At 50.1% G+C, this 20,546-nt stretch overlaps 1 protein-coding gene across 2 annotated transcripts in view; it reads right to left on the reverse strand.

Annotated features, from left to right (window-relative positions):
• The window catches only part of ZFPM1 (zinc finger protein, FOG family member 1), a 177,607-nt gene that overhangs the window by 104,826 nt on the left and 52,235 nt on the right, over positions 1 to 20,546 (reverse strand). The window contains exon 2 of one of the 2 annotated variants that reach the window (XM_074286227.1): positions 1,056 to 1,184. The exons of the other annotated variant lie outside the window; for it this stretch is intronic. Within the exon in view, the coding sequence (XP_074142328.1) occupies positions 1,056 to 1,184 (129 nt within the window). The remainder of the gene's footprint in view (positions 1 to 1,055; positions 1,185 to 20,546) is intronic. 2 annotated transcript variants of the gene reach the window in all.

Here is a 20,546-nt window from a genome sequence, read left to right on the forward strand (position 1 = left end):
AGGTCCTTTAGTGGGAGAAGGGAAGGAAGAAACCCCAGATAATTACCCCCACGCCCCCTACTAGGCTGGCACAGGGTAACTCATAATGCCTCCGCTCAGTGTCCCTGCCTGCCAGTGTCCCTCCCGCCTCCCAACCTTCAACACCCTCAGAGTAAGCCGGTCAGGAACATCCAGGAACACCCAGCGGCCCTGGAAGTGCATTTCTGCGTGTCCCAAGTCCCCTGCCGCATGGCTAAGGAAGAGCCCCCCACACCAAGAGTCTCTTCCAGCACGAGCAATGAGCTCTCCGTAAAGCTGAAGTTCTCTCTGCCTTCTGGGATCCTTCACTCCCCAAAACTACGGAGGACCCCAGCGAGCTTTTGTTTCTCTGAGTCCAGGGATATGCTGGGTCCAACTCATCCCAGTCCCCAAGAGGAACAAAACCAGTCTTCACTCATGCTTTAGTTGATTGCCTAAACAGCAGAGTGATGAAGAAAATTAGAGTAATGCTGATTTGACTGAAAGGTGGACCATGTACACACTGGTTTTTGGAAAGTCATTTATCATTGCATCCCTGGTTATATTTATTAATATTTACTGTTGTGGAAAATGGATACATTTTTAAAAATATGTTTAAAATAATAAATCAATTCTATATTAGCATAAATAATTTTTAGAAAAAAAAATATATATATTATTTTTTTTTTCCCCAAACAAGAAAAATTTAGTAAGAATGGCATTGTTTCATATATTTTTGCAAACCTCTTCAATGCCTGCCTTAATGGAAGACAGCCTGATTCTCATACCTGCTTCTGCCGTCATTCATTCTATGATGATAGGGAGTTCTGGTTGAAATATATGAGGAAAACTTGCAGATACGTCGTCAGAAAAATGAGCAGCTTAAAGAACATCTATGTGTTATTGTGAAAATAGTTTGGGTCTCTAGGACCCTTGAAAGGGTCAGGGAACCTCCCTGGAGCACACTCTGAAATCTTTAGGACCCACTTGTAATTCTGAGCACAGCCCGGACAAGGATCACTGACCGATCCTAGATGGGCAGAAGGGGCGGAGCTTACCACTGCCAGGAGGGCTCCCGGGGTCACACTCTCCGGAGGCCTCTGGGTCCGAAGCTCCTCCCTCTCTCTCTGACTGGCTGGCATCCTCGGCCTGATTGTCTTCTCCTTCCTCCATCTCACCAAGAGAACCTTTAAAAAGAAAACCAACATGGCGGTCATCCAGCTGTGGGGTTCCAAAGGGCTCACAGCCAACTGGGACCCAATGTCGCTTTCTCCCGTGCCTGGTACGCCGGGGTCTTGTGGACAGCTGAGGGAGCCACTATTCCGGCCTGAAAACTGGGCAAGGGACAGACCAAAAGAAGAACTGGAAAGAACAGTGCTGACTGATGTGGGATGTACTGAAATCACGGGAAGCAGGCATCCTGCCTGCCTGACTCCAGAAGCCCGCACAGCGGGGTGTGGGTGAGGGGAGGCCATTCCCATTTTTCAGATGAGGTGACCGAGAGCCAAAGGACGTAGCGGCCTGAGTGTTTGAAAGAGCATTTGAACCTGGGTTTGCCCGACTCTCGGGTGGAAAGTCCCATCAAATGCACCAAGGAAGGGTCCGGCCACTTAGTGACACCGGCTGTTCTCCAAGTTCATCTATCAACCGCCCAAGGCAATCCCACTCTCAGGGACTGAGAGCAAGGGACACCCCATCCCTGAAGGAATACTCCGGGCTTCCAGCTTGCAGAAAGATCAGGAGAAGGAGAGGGGGAATAAGCCGGAAAGACCTGGAGACATCCAAGGTACTCCAAGACTCCCAAAGCAGGTCCTGGCTGTGGACTGGACCAGCTCCTATTCTTAAACACAATTACAATTCCTTCCTTCCCTTTTCTTTTCTTTTTTCCCAATTAACAAGCATGCCTTTTCTTGACAATAAAAGAAAAACAGAATCATTGCAACAAATACGCAAGAAAAATGCCCACATTGTCTCCATCCAAAAATGTGTCTGATCCACATATTAGACACAAGGCACTCACTGACTTGTGTAGGCCCACCGTTTTGAGCAGGAGGTGACGAAGAACATTGACTTCAGAGCTGAAAGGGACTTCCAACAGTCATGTGCCCCATTTCACAGATGTAGACATTGGGTGACATGCCCGGGGTCACGCAGGCACCAAGTGACAGAGGCCGAATTTGAATCCGGATCTTTCACAAAAGTATTTAACACACATTTATTAAGGAGGAGGACCTGTGCCGGGTACTGAGAAATGATGCAAAGAAGAGTTTCACCGTGCTTATCGTCTAACATGGGGCAAATTGTGGGGCAGGTGAGAAAACACTGAAACAGGCGTCCCGAGCCTTGGTTCTGGTCCTGATCTCTTCCACTGACTAGATGTAAAAATGATGGACCGAGTGGTCCGTCCCTAAGGTCCCTTTCAGTTCTGATACTGCCTAACCCTAAATAAATGCCACTCAAGGTAGGATGTTTAACCATAAGGGCTAGCATCTGGACAGTGCTTTGAGCTTCACAAAGTTCTTTATCAGTATTGTCTCATTTAGTATCACAAAAACCCTGTTAAGGAGATGGGTGCTGTCATCACCCCCTTTTACAGCCAAGGGAACAAGGCAGAAGCTCACTGACTGGCCCCGGGCACCCAGCGGGCCGTGGGGGGGACTGGATCTGAGCTCAGGGCCTGGCTCCAGGGCCAGGCTTTCACTGAGTCACCCCCGAGACCGTCTCACAGGAGGCTTTCCTGAGCAGGAACCCCTTATGTTCAATGTCCCTCATTCCTTGAAGCAGCCAGGCTGATGGGAGGCACCCAAACCCCCACTTGACTCCGGGCCTCGGAAGCACGCCCCAGCCTTAAGGTCTCCAGTCATCAGCAGGAGACAAATGAACTCTTTCAAACATTGAGCAGAGAAATGAGAATCCCCACTTTGCTTTTTGGAACACAGAAAAGAGAAGGGGAGGAGGAGGATCCACATTCTCCGAGGATGGAAAGTACTAGGTCGAGGCGCACGGTGCCCCCTCGCCCCAAGAATCCCTCTTTCCGAGGGCTGCTTTTCCACGGGCTGGGCCTGAAGCGATGCCGGATTTGGTAGTGCGAGGACAATGTAGAAAATCTGGGGTCCTGCTGTGTTCCATATGAGGAAAGGAAGATGGTCTGGGTTAAATCTGGTGTCCTTCCTAGGGCTAATGTTTAATGATTTTATGATGCTCTGTGCCCAATTTAATAATTAATAGTGGGCTAATCTCTAACATCAGCCCACAGCATTATCTAATGTTCAATGTACAAACACTCGCTACCGACCTCATGGTTGTCTTTTCCCCGATTTACCCAGTAATGCAACAGCTCGCACCTTAAGAACGGTGCTTTTTCTCGGTGTGTCCTTGAACACATCATTGTTGCACGGGGGATGTTGGACATTTCTTGATAAATGTTGATATTAACCACTTTGAATATTAGTTGAAACTCTGTGTGTCGGAGACTGCGGTGGGGTCAGAGTCATGGAGGGTGGAGGGACACTGATGATTTCAGCGAGGTGTCTGGCGCACCAACAAATCTGGGAGTGGGTCAGAGTGGAGAAGACTGGAGAATCCCGTCTGGAAGCAAGAACTCCAAGGACCAGTGCACGGGAAAGTCATGCGGGGGAAGGCGGCGGGGGTCGGCTTCTCCTGGGGCTGAAACCCACGCGACCCCCAATGTGGACCCCGGCAGCCCGCACAGCCCCCTGAGGCGGATCCCCCCCCTTCCACCTTAATTTGTGGCAAGACAGGAATAATAATACTTCTCTGAGAAGCGCCTGCAGCTCCTTGGAGCAAAGAGCAAAGCTGGAATGATTATTAACAGTAACAAGTGGCAACAATGCCGAGTCCTGCAGAGAATAGTAATTACCGGCTCTGGGCAAGGCCGGCTCGGAGGGAATCCGCTCCCCCGGCCGGGAAAGGCGGGAAGGGGCTCCCCAGAGTGGGCGCCCGGCTCTGTCCCAGGACGAGGCCGTCCCGATCCACCTGCCCCAAGAGGCAGCCCCACAAATGCAGCTCCCCGCCAGGCCCCTCGCCGGCTCTCCCGCTCACTTCCTTGATTGGTCAAGACTCCTTCCCTTAAGGACAAACCTGTCTAATGGTTTCATTTCTTCCTCCAATACACTCCCCTGTGAGAACAGAAGACGGAGGAGGCGGGGAGCTCCGGAAACCGCGCCCTGCTGATGGGCAAAGCTAAAGCCGCCCGGGAAACCTCCGGCCCCCCCACCGCCAATCCCGGGACGTTCACAGGCCCTAACAGGCCCGGCCTTGCCTCTGGTAGCCGTTACAGGCGGCCATCATTCACCTGCTGGCCTCTGCCCAAGTCCCAGGCATGGGCCAGGAGGAATTAATTAGTCGATGGTAAACACGACAAGTTGAGAGCTTATTTGCAGGTTCCTCTCCCAGAAGGCTTTGCCATTCCCCCTCCCCGTCCTCCAAATCATCAGCCAGGAAAGACAAAGGGAGCCGGATCCCCGACGGAGAGAGGGCAGAAACTTTGGGAACCAAACGTCCTGGAACTTGTTGGGAATTTGAGAACAGCCAAGACTGGAGACCAAGCGGGCGGTGAACCGGGGGTGCCGCAGGCCGGTGGGCCGCATCCCGGCACAATGGCCGCTGCGGCGGAGGGCAGGAAGGAGCCGGACCAGCATCCTGGAGGGCCCGGGATGGCGCTCACCCGCGGGGATGCGGGGTCCCCTGAAGGAGCCGCTTACGCTCCCGGCCTCAGTTTCTTCATCTGTAACAATGGGGGCGTTAGACGGGAAGCCCCGAAGTGGAGCAGCCCAGTCTCTGGCGAGGCCCTTAGCTGAGGGGCGCCGGGAAGGAGGGAGGGAGGGAGAAAGCCACCTCGCTGCTCCCTGACTCCAGGCATGGATATTTACGGGGAGAACAAAGGGCTCTATAATCTACACAAAGCAGACAACAATAACCGTGAATAAAGAGGCTGCCCGAGAAGGAAAGGCAATTTATTCTAATTCTGCTAATTTCAGTTCCAGCACAATTAAAAAGCCTCAGATAATGCCCAGAAACAATCGCCACCTAACAAATCGTTTCTCTCTCCGCAAATGAAACATCGTTAGGCTAATTTCTTCTTTCACGCCTTCCCGGCTCTCGGCTGCCTGATAAAATTAACTGGCTTTCTTCTCCAGGCCCTCTCCCCAGCCCCCCCAAAGAGGGCCGGGGTCCCCGCTCCTGGAGCTCCCCCAGCCCCGCGGGGCCTGACCTTGGGCTCCCTCTGAACCTCCCAGAACCCACTGGGCACCCGGCCCGTTCTCCTGGCTGACAGCTACTAGCGTGTTCCTCCCCCCCATCCTCGGGGATTCCGAAGTAGGGTGGGAGGTCAACCTTGTTCTCTTTCCTCTGGTCCCAGGGCCGGGGACGTTTCAGGTCACAGCCCTGCCTTCCCCACGGCCCCAACCATGCCCCACCAGCTGGCAGCTCCGGTTCCTACCCCCAAAGCCTTGTGGAGACTCGCGCTGAAAGCTCCCCATCCCAGCTCCCCAAGCCCGTGTTTTCCCAATTTCTTTGTCTCTGTCTGTCTGTCACGCGCACACACACACACACACACACACACACACACACACACACACACACACACACAGTAAGACTGTCCTGCTGGAGTGCCCACAGGCCATGTTGTTGTCCAAGGGGGAAGGCCCGTCTGAGACTCAGGAGCCCTTGTACCACCCCCTGGCCCCGGCCCCTGGCCCTAAGCTCTGCTCCACGTCCCACGGCCCTTTCTGCAGCAGTCCGTTCCTTCTGAGCACATTAGGCTCACGTCTGCAGTCCGGACCTTTTCAGCCCATGGCTGGAGCATTTAATAGCTTCTCATACTGCCGTAATGGCAAGGACCTCGCTTGTTATGAATGGACTCCTTCCTGGCGATTTGACACAGAGGAAATTCTCTCTGGTTCATCTGTCAGACTCAAAGAGCTGGACGGGACCTCGGGGTTCACCCGGTCCGATTCTCCCCTAAACGCAAACTCATTTGGCATCCGGGTCATTCAGGTTTTTCTTGAATCCCTCCAGAGGCAGAGAGTGCATTTCCCACTCAAAAGAAAAACTAGGAGCGACATCACTCCACCGTGGAGAAACCATGATCCAGGCAGCTTAAGGCCTCAGAGCGGATGCCACCAAAACACAGCCTGAACCGGATTGCGCCGGTCTGACAAAATGAACACAGCCTAGTGGAGGAAGCGGAGCTCAAAGCCCAGTCCGGCCTTACCTCGGCTTCCTCATCCGCCCAATAAGCTGGAGAAGGAGAAGGGAAGCTACTCCAGTACTTTGGGCAAGAAAACCCCAAAGGGAGTCACAGAGATGGATGTGACTGAAAGGGTTCAATAGCCACCAGCACCACCATCACCGGATGTAAATTTGTGGTTTCCTAAGTCGATGGCAGCCCAAGGACCTGTGAGACGCTGACAAAGAACCCAAGGCCTGGGTTCAAGTTCTGACTCTCCTATTTACTCACTGTGACACTGGACAAGTCATTTTACTTTTGAATCTGTTTCCTCCTCTGTAAACTGAAAACAGTTCCTACCTTTAAAAATACCAAGAGACCTGAGTCAGTGTGAATGGGCCTCCCTATCCAGGAGACCTTGGGCCCTTCTGACCACAGAGAATCCAGAGTTCTTTAGAACCCCTCCTCTGGAGGGAGGATCATTACTACCGGGAGCATTAGCTCCCAGTCTCCCTGATCTACAACAGTGGCTCTCAAATTTTTCTCCTCAGTATCTTTATAGTATTAAAAATTATTGAGGATCTGTCTGACGCTTTTGTTTATGTGGGTTATGTTTATACTCGACATATTAGAAATAAAAACTAGTTTTGAAATTGGGGACCCTCCGAAAGGGTTTCAGAGACTCCCAGGATTCTCTGGAGTGCCACACTTTGAGAACCACTGCTCTAAAACACTTCAGTCTTTAATCTAAGTATTTCCCTACCTGAAGGAGGATCTCCTCTATAACATGCATGGTAAGAGATGGCCAGGGGAGTGTCATCCTTCCAACCCTGAAATTCTGGGCTCTCAAGTCTTTCAGTCCCTGGTTAAAAATTACTACCTCCCTAGACAACTCACTACATTTGAAGAGGAAGGTTCATTGTTAGGAGGTTCTTATCTAAACTGAACCAAAACGTACGTCCCGGTAATTTACAGCTAGATGGTGCGGTGCACAGAGCACCGGGCTTGGATCCACAAAGTCTCATCTTCATAAATTCAAATCCAGCCTCAGATATTTACTAGCTGTGTGATTCTGGGCAAGTCCCTTAGCCCTGTTTCCTCATCTGTAAAACGAGCGGCAGAGGGAAATGGTAAAACACTTCAGGATCTTTGCCAAGAAAAATCCCAAATGGGATCACGAAGAGTCAGAAGAGAATTCCGAACAATCCACACCGTTGCTCCTCTTTCTTTACATTAAGTCTAAAGCCTTCTATAAGGCAGCCCCGAACACCGACGAAGATGACATTCATCCACGCGTTTTCTTTTTGACTAAAGCTTTTCCGTCGCCTTTCCTCTCCCCAACGCCCTTTGATCTGCAGGACACGTGGGAAGATTGAATAAGATCATGGCAACCAACAGCCAATAATTCCCTGGTTGCAGCCATTCCAATTTCTGCATTATGAGGCTGACGAAGCTCTTTCCCTCATCTTCCCCATTTTGGAGATGAGGAAACGGAGGCTGAGGGAGACTTACTGACTTGCCCAGGCTCTCACCCAGTCTCAGGGCCAACACCTGAATCTGACAGAAGAGCCGTCGAGAAAAGAGGGCCAGATTTGAAGTCCAGTGTCTTGGGTTTGAATCCCACTCAATAGCTATGTGATCTTGGGCAAGTAATGAAACCTCTAAATGCTGTTTTCTTCATCTACAAGACAAAAGGGTTGGACTAACCGTCCCCTCATGTCCCTTCTCAGGTCCGTTTCCCAGGTGGGCGCTCTTTTTCACATTTCCGTGATTTAGTCAGGGACGGGGCGGCACCGGGGACTTCACTGGGCCAGGGAAATCCTTCTGAGGAGGACCCCCCCCATACAGCACAATGGCTACTGAGACTACCTTGGATTCAAGTCCTGACCCCAGGTAACTCCAGGACCATGATGTCTCCGAATTACAGGCGTGGGGCCGGAAGGATGCTGAGAGCCGTCTGAGAGTGTTTTATTCAGGAGGACCCTGGGACCACAGGTCACTCGGTGTCACTGATAAGTGAAGATGAAGACTGGCCATCAGGCGCTTTCGGGCTGGCTCCCCAAAGCGGGATCCCTGTTCTTGCCCTCGCCCCCCCCCCCCGGCCCACGAGGAGCTCTCCCCAGTGGCTGGGGCCGGGGGCCAGCGGGGCCGGGGGAGAGCAGGCCCTGGACGGCAGCCGCAGCCCGGCGGCTGTGGCCGCAGTGACGAGAGCGTCATTTCTCTGGGATTGCTGGAAGCCTGGCTCGGTTATCACCCCATGCAGGCTCCCTCTGCCAGCCTGATCTGTCTATTCTTCATTAAGCAAATACGCTGAAATGGAAATGAAAACATAATAGCTATTTGATTTTGGGCGAGATATTTTGCATATTGGTTCAGTGCTGATAGTGGAATTTCATCAACTCCCTTTTTTCATGCTTTAAAACTGAATTACTAAGACAGCCTCTACAGAGGGGGATGAGCCAAAAAGCTCAGTTCCAAGACACTCCGCTTGGACGATTAACTATTCTCTCTCTCCCTCTCCCTCTCCTTTCTTGATAACAAGGCTGGCTTTTTTTTTTTTTTTTTTTTTTTTTCAAATTACTGTGATTGTTAAGAACTCACATTGATCTCAGATGGTGGCGACAATATTAACCTTGCTGGCCCGGGGGCCTCGCCTGCCGTTGGAGCCCCCAGATTCTGCTAGACTCCCTGGGCGAGCTCACGCTGCTCAGGTGCGGGGCCGGACAGTGCGGTGGGAGAGAGGAGGACCAAGGGGTTCCCAGGACCGAACCGGACATCAAGGGCTTTGGGTCATCCATCAGCCCTCATGGGGAGTTAGGCTGGGGAGGGGAGGGGTGCTCAGAAGGGTCTCCTGCTTGGTTTCCATTTATAAAAAGCAGCCTCCCTTGGGGCAGGGACAGGTGGGGAGAAGCCCATGAAGGCAGTCTCACACATCCCCGTTTCATTCGGGGCTTAAAACCTCTGCAGGAAATAAGGCAAAGACTACTGTTGTCATCTTAGAGACGGAGCCAGGGCGGCTTTCAAAGGTCCTTGCCCAGCCCCAAACAGTGAATCAGTGGAGTGAGCCAGGCCAGAAGCCCCAGTTCGGCTCTCCTTCCATGGCATCGTAGGGGTGGGCTTCCGGGATCCCCAGGGAAACGGCATTCTTGTCACCGGCCTCCCTGTAATGTGTCTCTCAGGACAAGCCTCAGCTTCCAGTGTGAGATCAGGCCCCTGACTTACCAGTCTATGAGATGGGGGCAAGCAGACTGGTTTGACTGGAAAGACATCAGGATGCTTGCGAGCCGTCCGTGGCACAAAGTGAGCTTTACTCCACCTTGATTTTTATGCTTGTTTGGGCCCGATCACTGTGAGCCCACTCTTGCTCCTGGTGCTGAGGTAGCCCTGAGTTCTGGGATATCATGAGGGTAAAACCCTTGCTGCTGCCCCCTGACCTCCAGGTGACAACACAGAGCAGCCCTCTGCACTGACCGTCTCCCGCTCCGCTCTTCCCTCGGGATCCAACCCAAGGACATCTTTTCTGGCCCTCTTCTTCCCAAGCTGCCTGGCAGTCAACAATTTTGTATTTATCCTGACTAAACTCCCTTTGGAGATGTGCTCTATCCACTGAGCCACCTGAGCTGGGGACAAGAAGATTTCGGGATTGACCCAGACGCGGACTAGCTGTGTGACCTTGGGTTCTACCACAGTTTCCTCAACTGTAAATGAGGATAATAAAGTACCTACTGCGAGGGCCACCACATGGTCGTGAGGCTCAAATGAAATATTTACAAAGCACTCAGCAGGTGCTTAATAAATGCTTGTTCAACCTGACAGGTAGGGATTGTTTCATTCTTTATAGGCTAGTATATATTTTATATCATTATAGTCTATAGTACAGTAGTAGGACTTAGCACAGTGCCTGGCATGCAGTAGTCACTTAATAAATGCTTCTCTTCCTCTCCCCCTCACCACAGCACCCCTGTAAGGTTAGTTATGGGAGCATCATCACTCCCATTTCCGAGCCTCAGAATTAGCAGCAAGTTGTTCACCCTGTGTCGGTGAGTGCTGGAGGGAGGATTGGAACCCGGGGCCCCTTAGGCTCCCGATGCCATACCGACGCCGACACTATTCCCCCAACTGAGAGATTGGGGCTGGGGGCAGCAGTTCCAGCACGGCTGGAGCTTACGGCTATCATTATCATCCTTTTTTTCTTTTATTTTCAAAACACATACACGGATAATTTTTGGACATAATCCTTGCAAAACTGTGCATGCCAAATTCTCCTCCTTTCCCCTCCCCCTCCCCTGGATGGCAAGTAATCCAATATGTGTTAAGCATGTGCAACTCTTCTATACATATTTCCACAATTACCGTGCTATCATTATCATTATTGGCGCCAGCAGCGCGGGGGCATCAGCAGTTACAGCCCAAAGGGATTACTTGCTGAGGGGCACAGGGCCAGCTCCTCCGCTTTGCTGCTCCATTGATGTGGAAGCTCAGTCAAGTCATTGTCTCCCGCAGCCTCAGTTTCCCCATGTGCTCACTGTTTCCCAGGATGACAAGCCCAGGACTTAGCTATGTCCTCAAAACCGCCGGGTTTCCTTCACATCTCCCTGCCATCCTTTGCCTAAACTTTGCTGAAATGGTTTCTATTTGCACCTGTGTCTGCACCTTTAAGGCGAAGCGCTGAACCTATCTGAATCTCAGTTTGCTCCTTGAAAAATGGAGCTTCTGAGAGGAAGCCTGGTGGTGTAGTTAGAGAGACAGAAAGACCTGAATCCAAATCTTTGGGACACTCTCAATCTGTAAGTCACAGAGAAAATGCTGGAAAAACAAAAGAAGAGGACATTTCTTCCTAAAGTCTGTATGCTGTTTTTAGCCTGGCCTACAGTAAGCACTTAATACATGCTGGATGACAACTTCACTTTGTAAAACTACAGGTCTGGGTTTTTTAAATGAGGAAAACAATAAAATCAGGTTTTAGAGTAATGAATTCAATCAGCCCCCCACCAGCTCCAAGCTGTCTATGGATGGGTGAAGTGGGACTTCCTTTAATCGTTCTAAAATTTGCCCAGAAATCACAGAATTATGGATCATTAAGAGATTACGTCATTTGGCTCTACCCAGACTCATAGATGAAGATCTGTAGATGAAATGGATGATAGAAATAGCCAGAAATAAAACAGAGAAAAAGATGGAATACCTTTCTCTAGCTAGGTGGAGAGGGGGGAGTTTAGTTCTAATATATGTCAGCTATGTCTCGATAGCTACTACCGAACTCTGAGTTTATAACATCAGCCTTTGTCCCCCTCAGACTCCAATTTTAAAAACAGAAAGTCTGGTTATGGGGGTTTTTTCCAACCTGTCCCTGCACAGAGAAACATACAGCAGCTAGAGCTGGTAGCAAAAAGGAGACATAAGGTCCAACGACCTCATTTTAGAGTGGAAGGCACTTCCACAAAGTTACACAGGTAATGAACACCAGGTCAGGATTTGAACCCAAGTTCTTGGACTCCAGACTCAGTGATTCCTTCCTTTACACCATGAAGGATGCCTATCAGAAGAAATAAGTTCCTCAAATCTCATGGTAATCATTGGCAGAGTCTGGATTGAAATCCAGTTTTTTTTACTCTGTATTTTATTTCTCTGAGTCTTCTCTGGCTTAATTTTGGGGAGGGGGAGAAATCTTCACACACTAGATGAGAACTAGGTGAGAGATCAAGGGATCCAATTTTCCCACAGCTACGAGTTGGTCATGAGAGAAAAGTTGTTGCCCTTCTCTGGGCAAAATAAGTATGAAAAAAAAAGTGGATCTTGAAGGCCTCGTGGGGCTCTAATATTCTGTGATCTAAGACGGCAACAGAGTGGCCGAGGTTGATCAATAAGAAGGAACGTGACCAATGTTGGAGAGGCTTTGGAAAAAACAGGAACATCAATGCATTATTGGTGAAGCTGTAAATTGGTTCAGTCCTTCTGAAAAGCAGTATGGAACTCAGCCTCACAAGTAACCAAACTGAGCGTGCCTTTTGACCCCATACCCCAAAGAGACCAAGGAAAGAGGGGGGAAAATTTATTTAAAGCAGCTTCCCCCTCCCCCCTCCCCAGTAACAGAGAGTGGGAAACTGGGGAAGATACTGACTTATGGTATACAAGTACAATAGAATGCTACTGCATCACAAGAAGTGCCGAGAGGATGGCATTAGTGAGACCTGGGGAGTGGGCTGAACGGAACCAGCAGGACGATTTCTATTCACCAACACCAATGTAAAAACAAATGGCACTGAGAGCCTTAAGAACCCTGGCCAATGCAGCATGGCCGGAGAGATGAGACTCCGACATATTTTGGTTGATAGAATTTGCTTTGCATGACTTTGCAAAACAATATATTGGTTACAATCATTTTTCTTTTCTTTCCTCCTTTAAAATGAGCAGGGGAGAAGGGAGAGAAAAAAGGTTTTTATTCATTGTAAAACAGTTGTGCTGGAAGGAATAGGGAGACTTAGGATTTCCCCACTTCCAGAACTTTCTTTTTACTCTGAACCAGCCTTTTCCACACTACCCACAGCCAAATCTTCCTCCTCCTCCTCCTCCTCTTCCTCACATAATGTTTACAAAGTGCTTCTCTCATAACCATCCTCAAGGAAGAAAGGAAGGGTCATGATTTCCATTGTGCTGATGAGGAAAATGGCTTTGAGAACCAGAAATGCGCACTTTGATTTTCTTTGTTAAACATTTCCCAATTATATCATACCCCGTTCTGGGCTTCGCTCCTGGGGAGCACGCCTGCCCTTCGCTGCCCTGCCTCGTTCGGCCTGGACACAACTGGACGAATACGGCTCCCCGTCCTCCGAGCAGTGTTAGGGATGTGCCCTCTCGTGCTTTCCAGGGTCCCACTGCACCCTGACCAGAGCCAGGGAGACCTCCCCTTTTCTGTCTCTTCTGCTGAGCCACAGACCCAGATTTGGGGAGTCTGGGTTTCCTTAGCCTTCCCCCTCCCCACTTTTTCTTACGGAGACATTTTAAGGAAAGAACTAAGAAATAAAATCGGCGAGTGACATCATCGCTTTCAGGCTGGGGACAGCAGAATGATCCCTGGAACATCATGAAAACACCCACTTGCAGAAGAATGACAGGTTCCTATTCAGCAATCTACATTTCCCCAGGAACCCAATTACGACCTCAGAAGCCCATTCATTCATTATGAACCCTGGGGATTAGGGCTAGAAGTAGGGAGAGAGAGGAGGGAAGACCGCAGAGAGGGGTTGGGGAGTGGGGGCAGCCGAGGCCCGGGGAAGAGGACGGCAGGTGTTGTTCTTCCAGGGGGTTCCCAGAGCTGCCCAGGAGACACCCCCTTTTCAGGGAAGCTGAGCCCTGAGGAGGGGGGATGAGAGAAAGGTAGTTTGGGGCCCCCAAGAGGAGGCTAGGTGAGAAAAGGAGGAGGAGAGGAGGGAGGAGGAAAAGGTGAAGGTAACTCCCTCCATCCCAGGGTCAGCAAAAGGATTATTTCTGGAGGTAATGATTTGATCATTTCACTCAAATTAAACGTCTATCAGCATCTGAACAATAACGCTTTTCTTACTGTCTGGCCTGGCCACTGAAGTGAAAAGGAGTGGGGAGGAAAAGGCCTTTTTTTCCTCCCGTCTGCCAAGAGAGAGACCCTGGGCTCTCCAAAAGCGGGCCTGCAGACAAGAGCTGAGAGATAAGGGGCCTCGATAACAGTCAGAAAATAGCAACAGATTCCAACTTTCCCACAAGCTCAGAGATCAGAGGCAGAAGCCACCAGGGCAGACCAAATGGTCACCTAGTTCCCTACCTTTGCTGAAGGGGCAGCAAAGAAAATGGGGCGGGGGGGAGGGAGGGAGGAAGGAGAGAGGAAAAAGAAAGGAGGGGGAAAAGAAAGGGAGGGGAGGAAGAAAAGGGGAGGCAGGGATGAAAAAAGAAAGAGAGGAAAAGAGGGAAGGAGGGAGAAAAGGAAGAAAAAGAGAAAAGAGGGAGGTGGGGATGAAGAGAGAAAAAGGGAGAAGAGCATCTCTTATTCAGACACCTGAAGTGGGGAAGGAGGAGGAAAGGAAAAAGTAGTGACATGGGGGAGACAGGGAAGGATGGAGGGGAAGGAGCAGCAGCAATCTGCAGTTTTTTGGTTTTTTTAAAGACCTGGGGGGGGGGGGTCATTTAGTCCAGATGAGAAAAACGAGGTGGTGAGAGGCCTAGGGTCACGCAGAGTTGATGGCAGAGGGCCTGGCCACTCCCCGCCCAGTGGCCTTGTCTTTCCCCTCGGTCGGCTGTCCTTGTGGGAAGGGAATTCTCCCAGAGATCTGAGCTGACCGCTTAAGGCCTGACCCTTCCCAGAGGTCTGTGCATTTTCTTCAGCTGGAAGAGGCTTCCCCACTCCAGCCGGAGGAAGGTCTTATTTCATACCCTGGGAGAGGCAAGTAGAGGAACTATTCCAAGGGGTTCCTGTTGTTGTGAGTGGGCAGGGGCTGTAAGCACAAGCCCACCCCACTGAACCAACGGAGTAGCAAAGGCCAGACCACCAAACATGTCAAATTCTTCTTCTGGCTTCCCAGAAATAAGCAGTTCACTGGCCCCGAGTTCAAATCCTACCTCACTGACTGACTCCCTCTGGGCCTCAGTTTTTCTCGTTTATAAAATGAGTTATTTGGACAAAAAGAGAAAGTCTCTGGTCCTTGTGCTTAATCTAAAACAAGAGAACACAGGGAATGCTCCATCCGCCCCTTTCAGAGGATCGCTACATCTTCCTGTTGGAAAACAAAAGCATCCTTTGTTGGCGATGTGACTCTAGCCAAGTCATCTGAACCTCGACCAGCCTTGTTTCCTCTCTGTCAAATTTGGGCCCCACGGTCCCAAGCGTCCCTTCCGAGCCCTGGAGATGCAGAAACGCTGTCTGTGCAGGAGGGTGCTGAGGCTGCTGGCTTAGGAGCAGGGCCTTCCATGCTTACAAATAGCGCTGTTATCTAGACTTCAGACCAGAGAGAAGGAAAGTCTCGCCCTGAAATCTCTCTGCCCGGGTGGTCCGAGGTTTTTAGGGTGAGTGGCAGGAAACCCACCAGATTCTGGTCCATCAAGCTGGGGCCCTGGATGGAGCCATTCTGTCAGAGCGGGAAGGACCCTGAGGGTCCAGAGGAGGAAGCAGGGTCGAAAGGCCGAGATGCCACAGGCCCGCCTCGCTTTTCTACCAGTTCTCCTGGGCTGGCACAGGAGCAGCACCCTGCCAGATGCATTAGCTGAGAACGGCCGTGGTGACTGTCCTTGAAATATTAGCAAAGGGACGAGAAGAAGAAAAATTCGCAGACCCGGTCGGTCTCTGGGGGGCCGCTTTGCCCTGCGGAGGAGAGCGGGGGCACACTCACTGCCTCCCTCCTCCCGGAGCCAATCTTCCCCGGCTAATGAGCTTCCTGATGAAGGAGGACACTTGATTCCCAGGCAGGTAGTTGCGATGACAGATGAAGTCCACTGGGGGCCCGGGATCTAGGACACAGCATGGAAGCCGCTTCTCGGAAACAGATCAAGCCAGAGCTGAAGGGGGAGGAAACGCTCATCCTCTGGTTCCCTGAGCTCGGGAGCATGATTCCTCAGGGGCCCCCGGAGAGTGCGAGCACGAAGGCCCCCATCCCACAGACAACCTGCTGAGACGGGGCCGACCTGTCCGGGGGTACACGGGCCTTTCCATCAGCAGTCCCCCGTTCTATAATCTACCAATAGCATATTTGTGGAACACCTAATTAAATCTGTCACATCACACAAGAGCAGGGGTAACAGATGGGCAGCCAGACAACTGGGATCGCATGCACGAAAGGTGCGGAGAACCAGAATCCAGCACGAGGGAGGCGGGAGGAAAAGGGCTGGCCCAGAAGGAAGGGGGCTCAAATCTAACCCGAGGCCTGTGATTCCAGGCAAATCCCTCCACCTCCCCCTGCCTCAGCCTTCTATAAAAGGGTCCTGGCAAGGATCACATGAAATATTTGTTAAAAAATGCTCATCACAACGCCCGGCACACGGGAGGTACAGAATAAGTGTTTATCCTCTTTTTCTGAGGCCGGAACACCGTCCGCCCCCTCCCCCCCCTTCCTCCCCTGTTCGGAAGCCACAATTAAATCCAAGTCGCCGATGCTAACAGAATGGCTGTGCCTCCTTCTCTCTCACCGCCCTGTCCGCCGTCCCGGGACTTTCCAAACCCAAACGCTCCTTCCTATTCCTGCCTCTTCTAGATCGTAAACCCCTTGAGGGAAGGAACTGACTTTGCTTGGCAAATGGTCCTTTATGCTTTTTTGTTCTTTCACTATCACCATTACCGCATGGAGGAGATCAGGGATCCACAGCCCAAACTGCAGCCTGGGTATTATCTGATGCTATGATTAAGTCCCCTGGAAAACCCATTTCTCTTGCCAAATTCCACACGTGAGCAATAGCATGTGAGCAAGTAACAATTCCTAACACCCGTACAATGGCTGGTGGACAGCAAGCGCTTAAGAAACACTTAGCTAGTGATAAGTGGAACTTTAAGGTTTGATATTTTATCTGATTTGATCCTTAGAACTACACAGGGAGAGTACTGTCATTATGCCCACTTTACAGATGAGAGAACTGAGGCTTGGCACAGAGTTAGTATCAGAGGCAATGTTTCTTATGCAGCATGACAGATATGGAAATATGTCTGCAGGTTGCTTGCTGTCTTGGGCAGACAAGAGGGACGGAAAGAGGGAGAAAAATTTAGAACACAAGGTTTTGCAAAGGTGAATATTGAAAACTATCTTTGCCTGTATTTGGAAAAATAAAACACTATTAAAAAAAAAAAAAAACCCAAGTTACCAGTGCCATTTGAACTCTGGGCTCAGTAAGAAGGTACATCCTTTATCCACAATATTTCCTAGTAGAAGGCTCAGTGCCGTGAGCTTAAAGGAAAGTAAGGAAGAATGTGGTGGAAGGGGAAGGCCGACTGGAAGAAGGGAGCCTTGGATCGGGCTGGGATTGCAGAGAAGGGCAGAGTTGTTGAGGCAAGACTGACCAGAGTGGGAAGGAGCCCGGCTACAAGGCAGGGATGCATGGGGGATTAGTGGGATGTCTCCCTGGGAGAGAAAGCGGGAGACTGGGGGTTCTCCCGAGCCTCGAAGACCACCATTTCTCAGGAAGGGTTAACCCAAATCCCACCGTGACGTCCCCAGACTAAAAGTGGTCCAGAGGCAGTGGGGAGGAGGCTCCGGGGTACAATGAGGAAAAGCCAGGAAGGCAGAGGGAGTTAACAAAGCCAGAGCCCCAGATACACCCAGCTGGGGAGAAAGTGATAATGCCTTTATTCTTCAGAGTCTCTGCTTCCCTTCAGCCTCTTATCCAGCCTCTGACCCTGAATTCATCTTGAAAGCTTGTAAAGAAGGGCCAGAAGAAAGGGGCTGGAGGAGCTACCGAAGGGGCCCCCGGCATGGGGGAGACCTTTCTGGTGGGGGGGCACCGGCCCATCATTCCCATTATCTCTTCGGCTGCAACTGAGAGTGGGGAGGGCAGGCTCCTGCTCTCCGCTGGGGGGGGAGGGGGGGAGACTCTTCCCACTGGCTGTGACTTCTCCCTCCCAACCAGGAGGCACAAACTTCAGCAGCAAAGGCAAACCCCTGCCAGGTGCCCTTTCCACAGAATGGGATGGAGCTAAATCAGTGACAGAGAGGTCACGCCAACAAAAAAGATTCCCATGAGAGAATGGAGGCAGTCCTCCGAGACGGTGGCAGCTACGAGCAGGAAAGGCTTGGATTGGTGGGCCCCGCGGCCAGTAACTTTATGTAAGCCTCAGTCTTTCTGTCAAGTGGGAATAATGACACCTAACTCTACCCATTTTAATAGGGATTGCTGGGAAGATCAAACAAGTAACTATAAAAGGAACAGGGGAATATTATCACTCACTTTTCCTGCTTCTGCCTTTATAGAGACTCAAATGCACTAGATTTAACTTTTTTTTTTTTGACTCCTGATTTTAATATTTTCCCAGTGAAATGTAAAACCAATTTTTTTACATTTGTTTTTAAAACTTTAAGTTGCAGAATGAGAAGGCACATGAAGTTAAGCAGAACATTTCTGAAAAATAGATTTTGATTGGATGGTCCCTGTAGGATCCACACAAATGTCATCATCCTGTGCCATGTAGCATTATAGTGACAGTTTGAGTAGCTAAACTCTCTGAGCCTCAGTTTCCTTTATCTGTGAAAATGCCAGAGAAGTTCTTCTCTTCAAGCTCTCCATTCTATTCACGTTTACCTGCCTAATATCAGGGCAAAGAATGCGATGAAAGCAGTACAGATGCTTCGAAAGTGCTATCAGCAAGATACCTGATGATTTCTTAGTCATTCAACATGTGAACCCAGGGCTGGGGACCCGGGGCTGAGAGATGGGGAAGGGCCCACCCCTAGAAACCACTAGATGAGCTGCTAGCATCCATCCTCTCTGCTAACCATCAATACTCTAAAAGCTGTATATACCACAAAAGAGGATGTTGGGGAGATAATCTGCTATTATGAATGATGGTGTTCTACCCAATAGACTAAGAAAGGGAAAGGGAAGGGAAGGAGGGAAGGAGGGAGAAAAAGAAAGAAGGAAGGAGTGAGGGAATAAAGGAGGAAAGAAGGAAGAAAAAAGGAAGGAGGGAGGAAACAAAAAAAGGAGGGGGGGACAAAGGGGAGAAAAAGAAGGAAGGAAGGAGAGGGAAGAAGGGAGGGAACAATTAAAAAAAAAAAAAAAAGGAAGGAGGGAGCAAAGAAGGAAGAAAGGGAGAAAAAGGGGTGACCTGAAGTTGCTCATTGGCTGTAGGAGTTTCATTCCCATCTGCCCCAAGCATGACATGCTCTCCATCAGCATCTTGGCTTCCCTCAGATCCCAGCTAAAATCACACCTTTCCCCATCTCTAAGGTCAGAACTTAACCAAGCTGCTTATCTCCAATGTTATCCTCCCTCCAGCTTACTTGTCCACAGCCTGTTTGCATATTATCTCCCCTGTGGGACAGTGAGCAGCTCCAGGCCAGGGAAGTTTGTTTTTGTCTTTCTTTCTGCCCCCCATGCTCAGGCACAGGGCCTGACACCTGGTAGGTGCTTAATAAGTGCTTGTGCACTGAGGGCCGGACAAATCCCAGACCCGCTCCCTCTCACAGTTGTTTAGAACTTTGAAATGTAGGGGGCCTGGGGAGGGGCATTCCAGTGGCTTGTGAGTGACTGAGACAGGTCTTGGGGACCAGCTCAGGGCCCGAGGTCACAGGGCTAGGGGGACTTCAGCCTTGGGCTCTTCATGCCCTCTCAGCTCTCCAGATTTCCAACATTCCTCCTCATTGTCCTTGCTGTCTCCATCACTGGAATAGAAGCCCCTTTAGGGTAGGAACTCTTCACCTGACATGGTGCCCTTAATAAAACAACCGATTAATTGGTGACTGTAAGAGCCTAATAAAAGCCACCCTTCCACCTCTCCCCTAACAGTTCCCAAAGCAGATGTGGCTGCAACCCCCTCCTCAAAATCTGCGTTGGAAGATGCTTCCACCCAGGGCTTCAGGCCTTTTCACAATCCTTATCCATTACCCTTCTGCCCCACTGAGTTATCCTTTAAAGATACTGGTTTCCTTATACAAAGTTTGAAATTCCTTGGAAAATAGACAAAAGTTCCCAGAATTTAAATGTTTGTGGAAATCAGGTGGGGCTGGATGGTGGAATTGGGACTGCAATCTTGCAGCAACTCCATGTACAGAATGGCAGTGTAGACTGCAGAAGGGCAAGTTTTTCTCACATTTATATAATTCAATTCCAGAAGCACTCATTAAGCACCTACTATGTGCAAGGCACCTTGATAGATTTTTAAGAAAAAGGCAAAAAGGAAACTGACTCTTCCCTCAGGAAGCTTATAGTCTGGCAAGTAAAGTAAAAATATGGATAAATAGCTCTCATTCAAGTAGGCATCAGAAGGGTTAGAAGCAGCAGTCAAAATGACTGGGGAGGGGTCTGAGGAGGACTGACCCCTGGAGGTTAGAGATCGCAGGAAGCCTTCATGGATGAGATGCCCACCTGGGTTATAACATATCTTGGAGGCTGAAGCAAGAGACAGTAGAATATTCCTTTTGCAAATGCGCATATTTCTAGTGCTTCCAAATCCCTCTTTCCCTACCTTGGACTGATTTATTTTGTGGTAAATCAAGTTGTGTGAGTCACATAGAAAGCTGGAAGCTCTCAGTGGAAAATGTCAGGGGTGTGCGGGAGCTAACTCCTATCTGCTGAAGAGCCAATTATTAAAATTTCAGTGTGAGCATTTACATCTTGACTACAATTGCAGATCAAGGCTTGACTTATTTTTGATTGTGTAGACTTCATAAAGTGGTGGAGAAAATGTTTCTAAAGC

The sequence above is a fragment of the Sminthopsis crassicaudata genome, chromosome 2 (assembly GCF_048593235.1).
Source record: "Sminthopsis crassicaudata isolate SCR6 chromosome 2, ASM4859323v1, whole genome shotgun sequence".
NCBI classification, from domain to species: domain Eukaryota; kingdom Metazoa; phylum Chordata; class Mammalia; order Dasyuromorphia; family Dasyuridae; genus Sminthopsis; species Sminthopsis crassicaudata.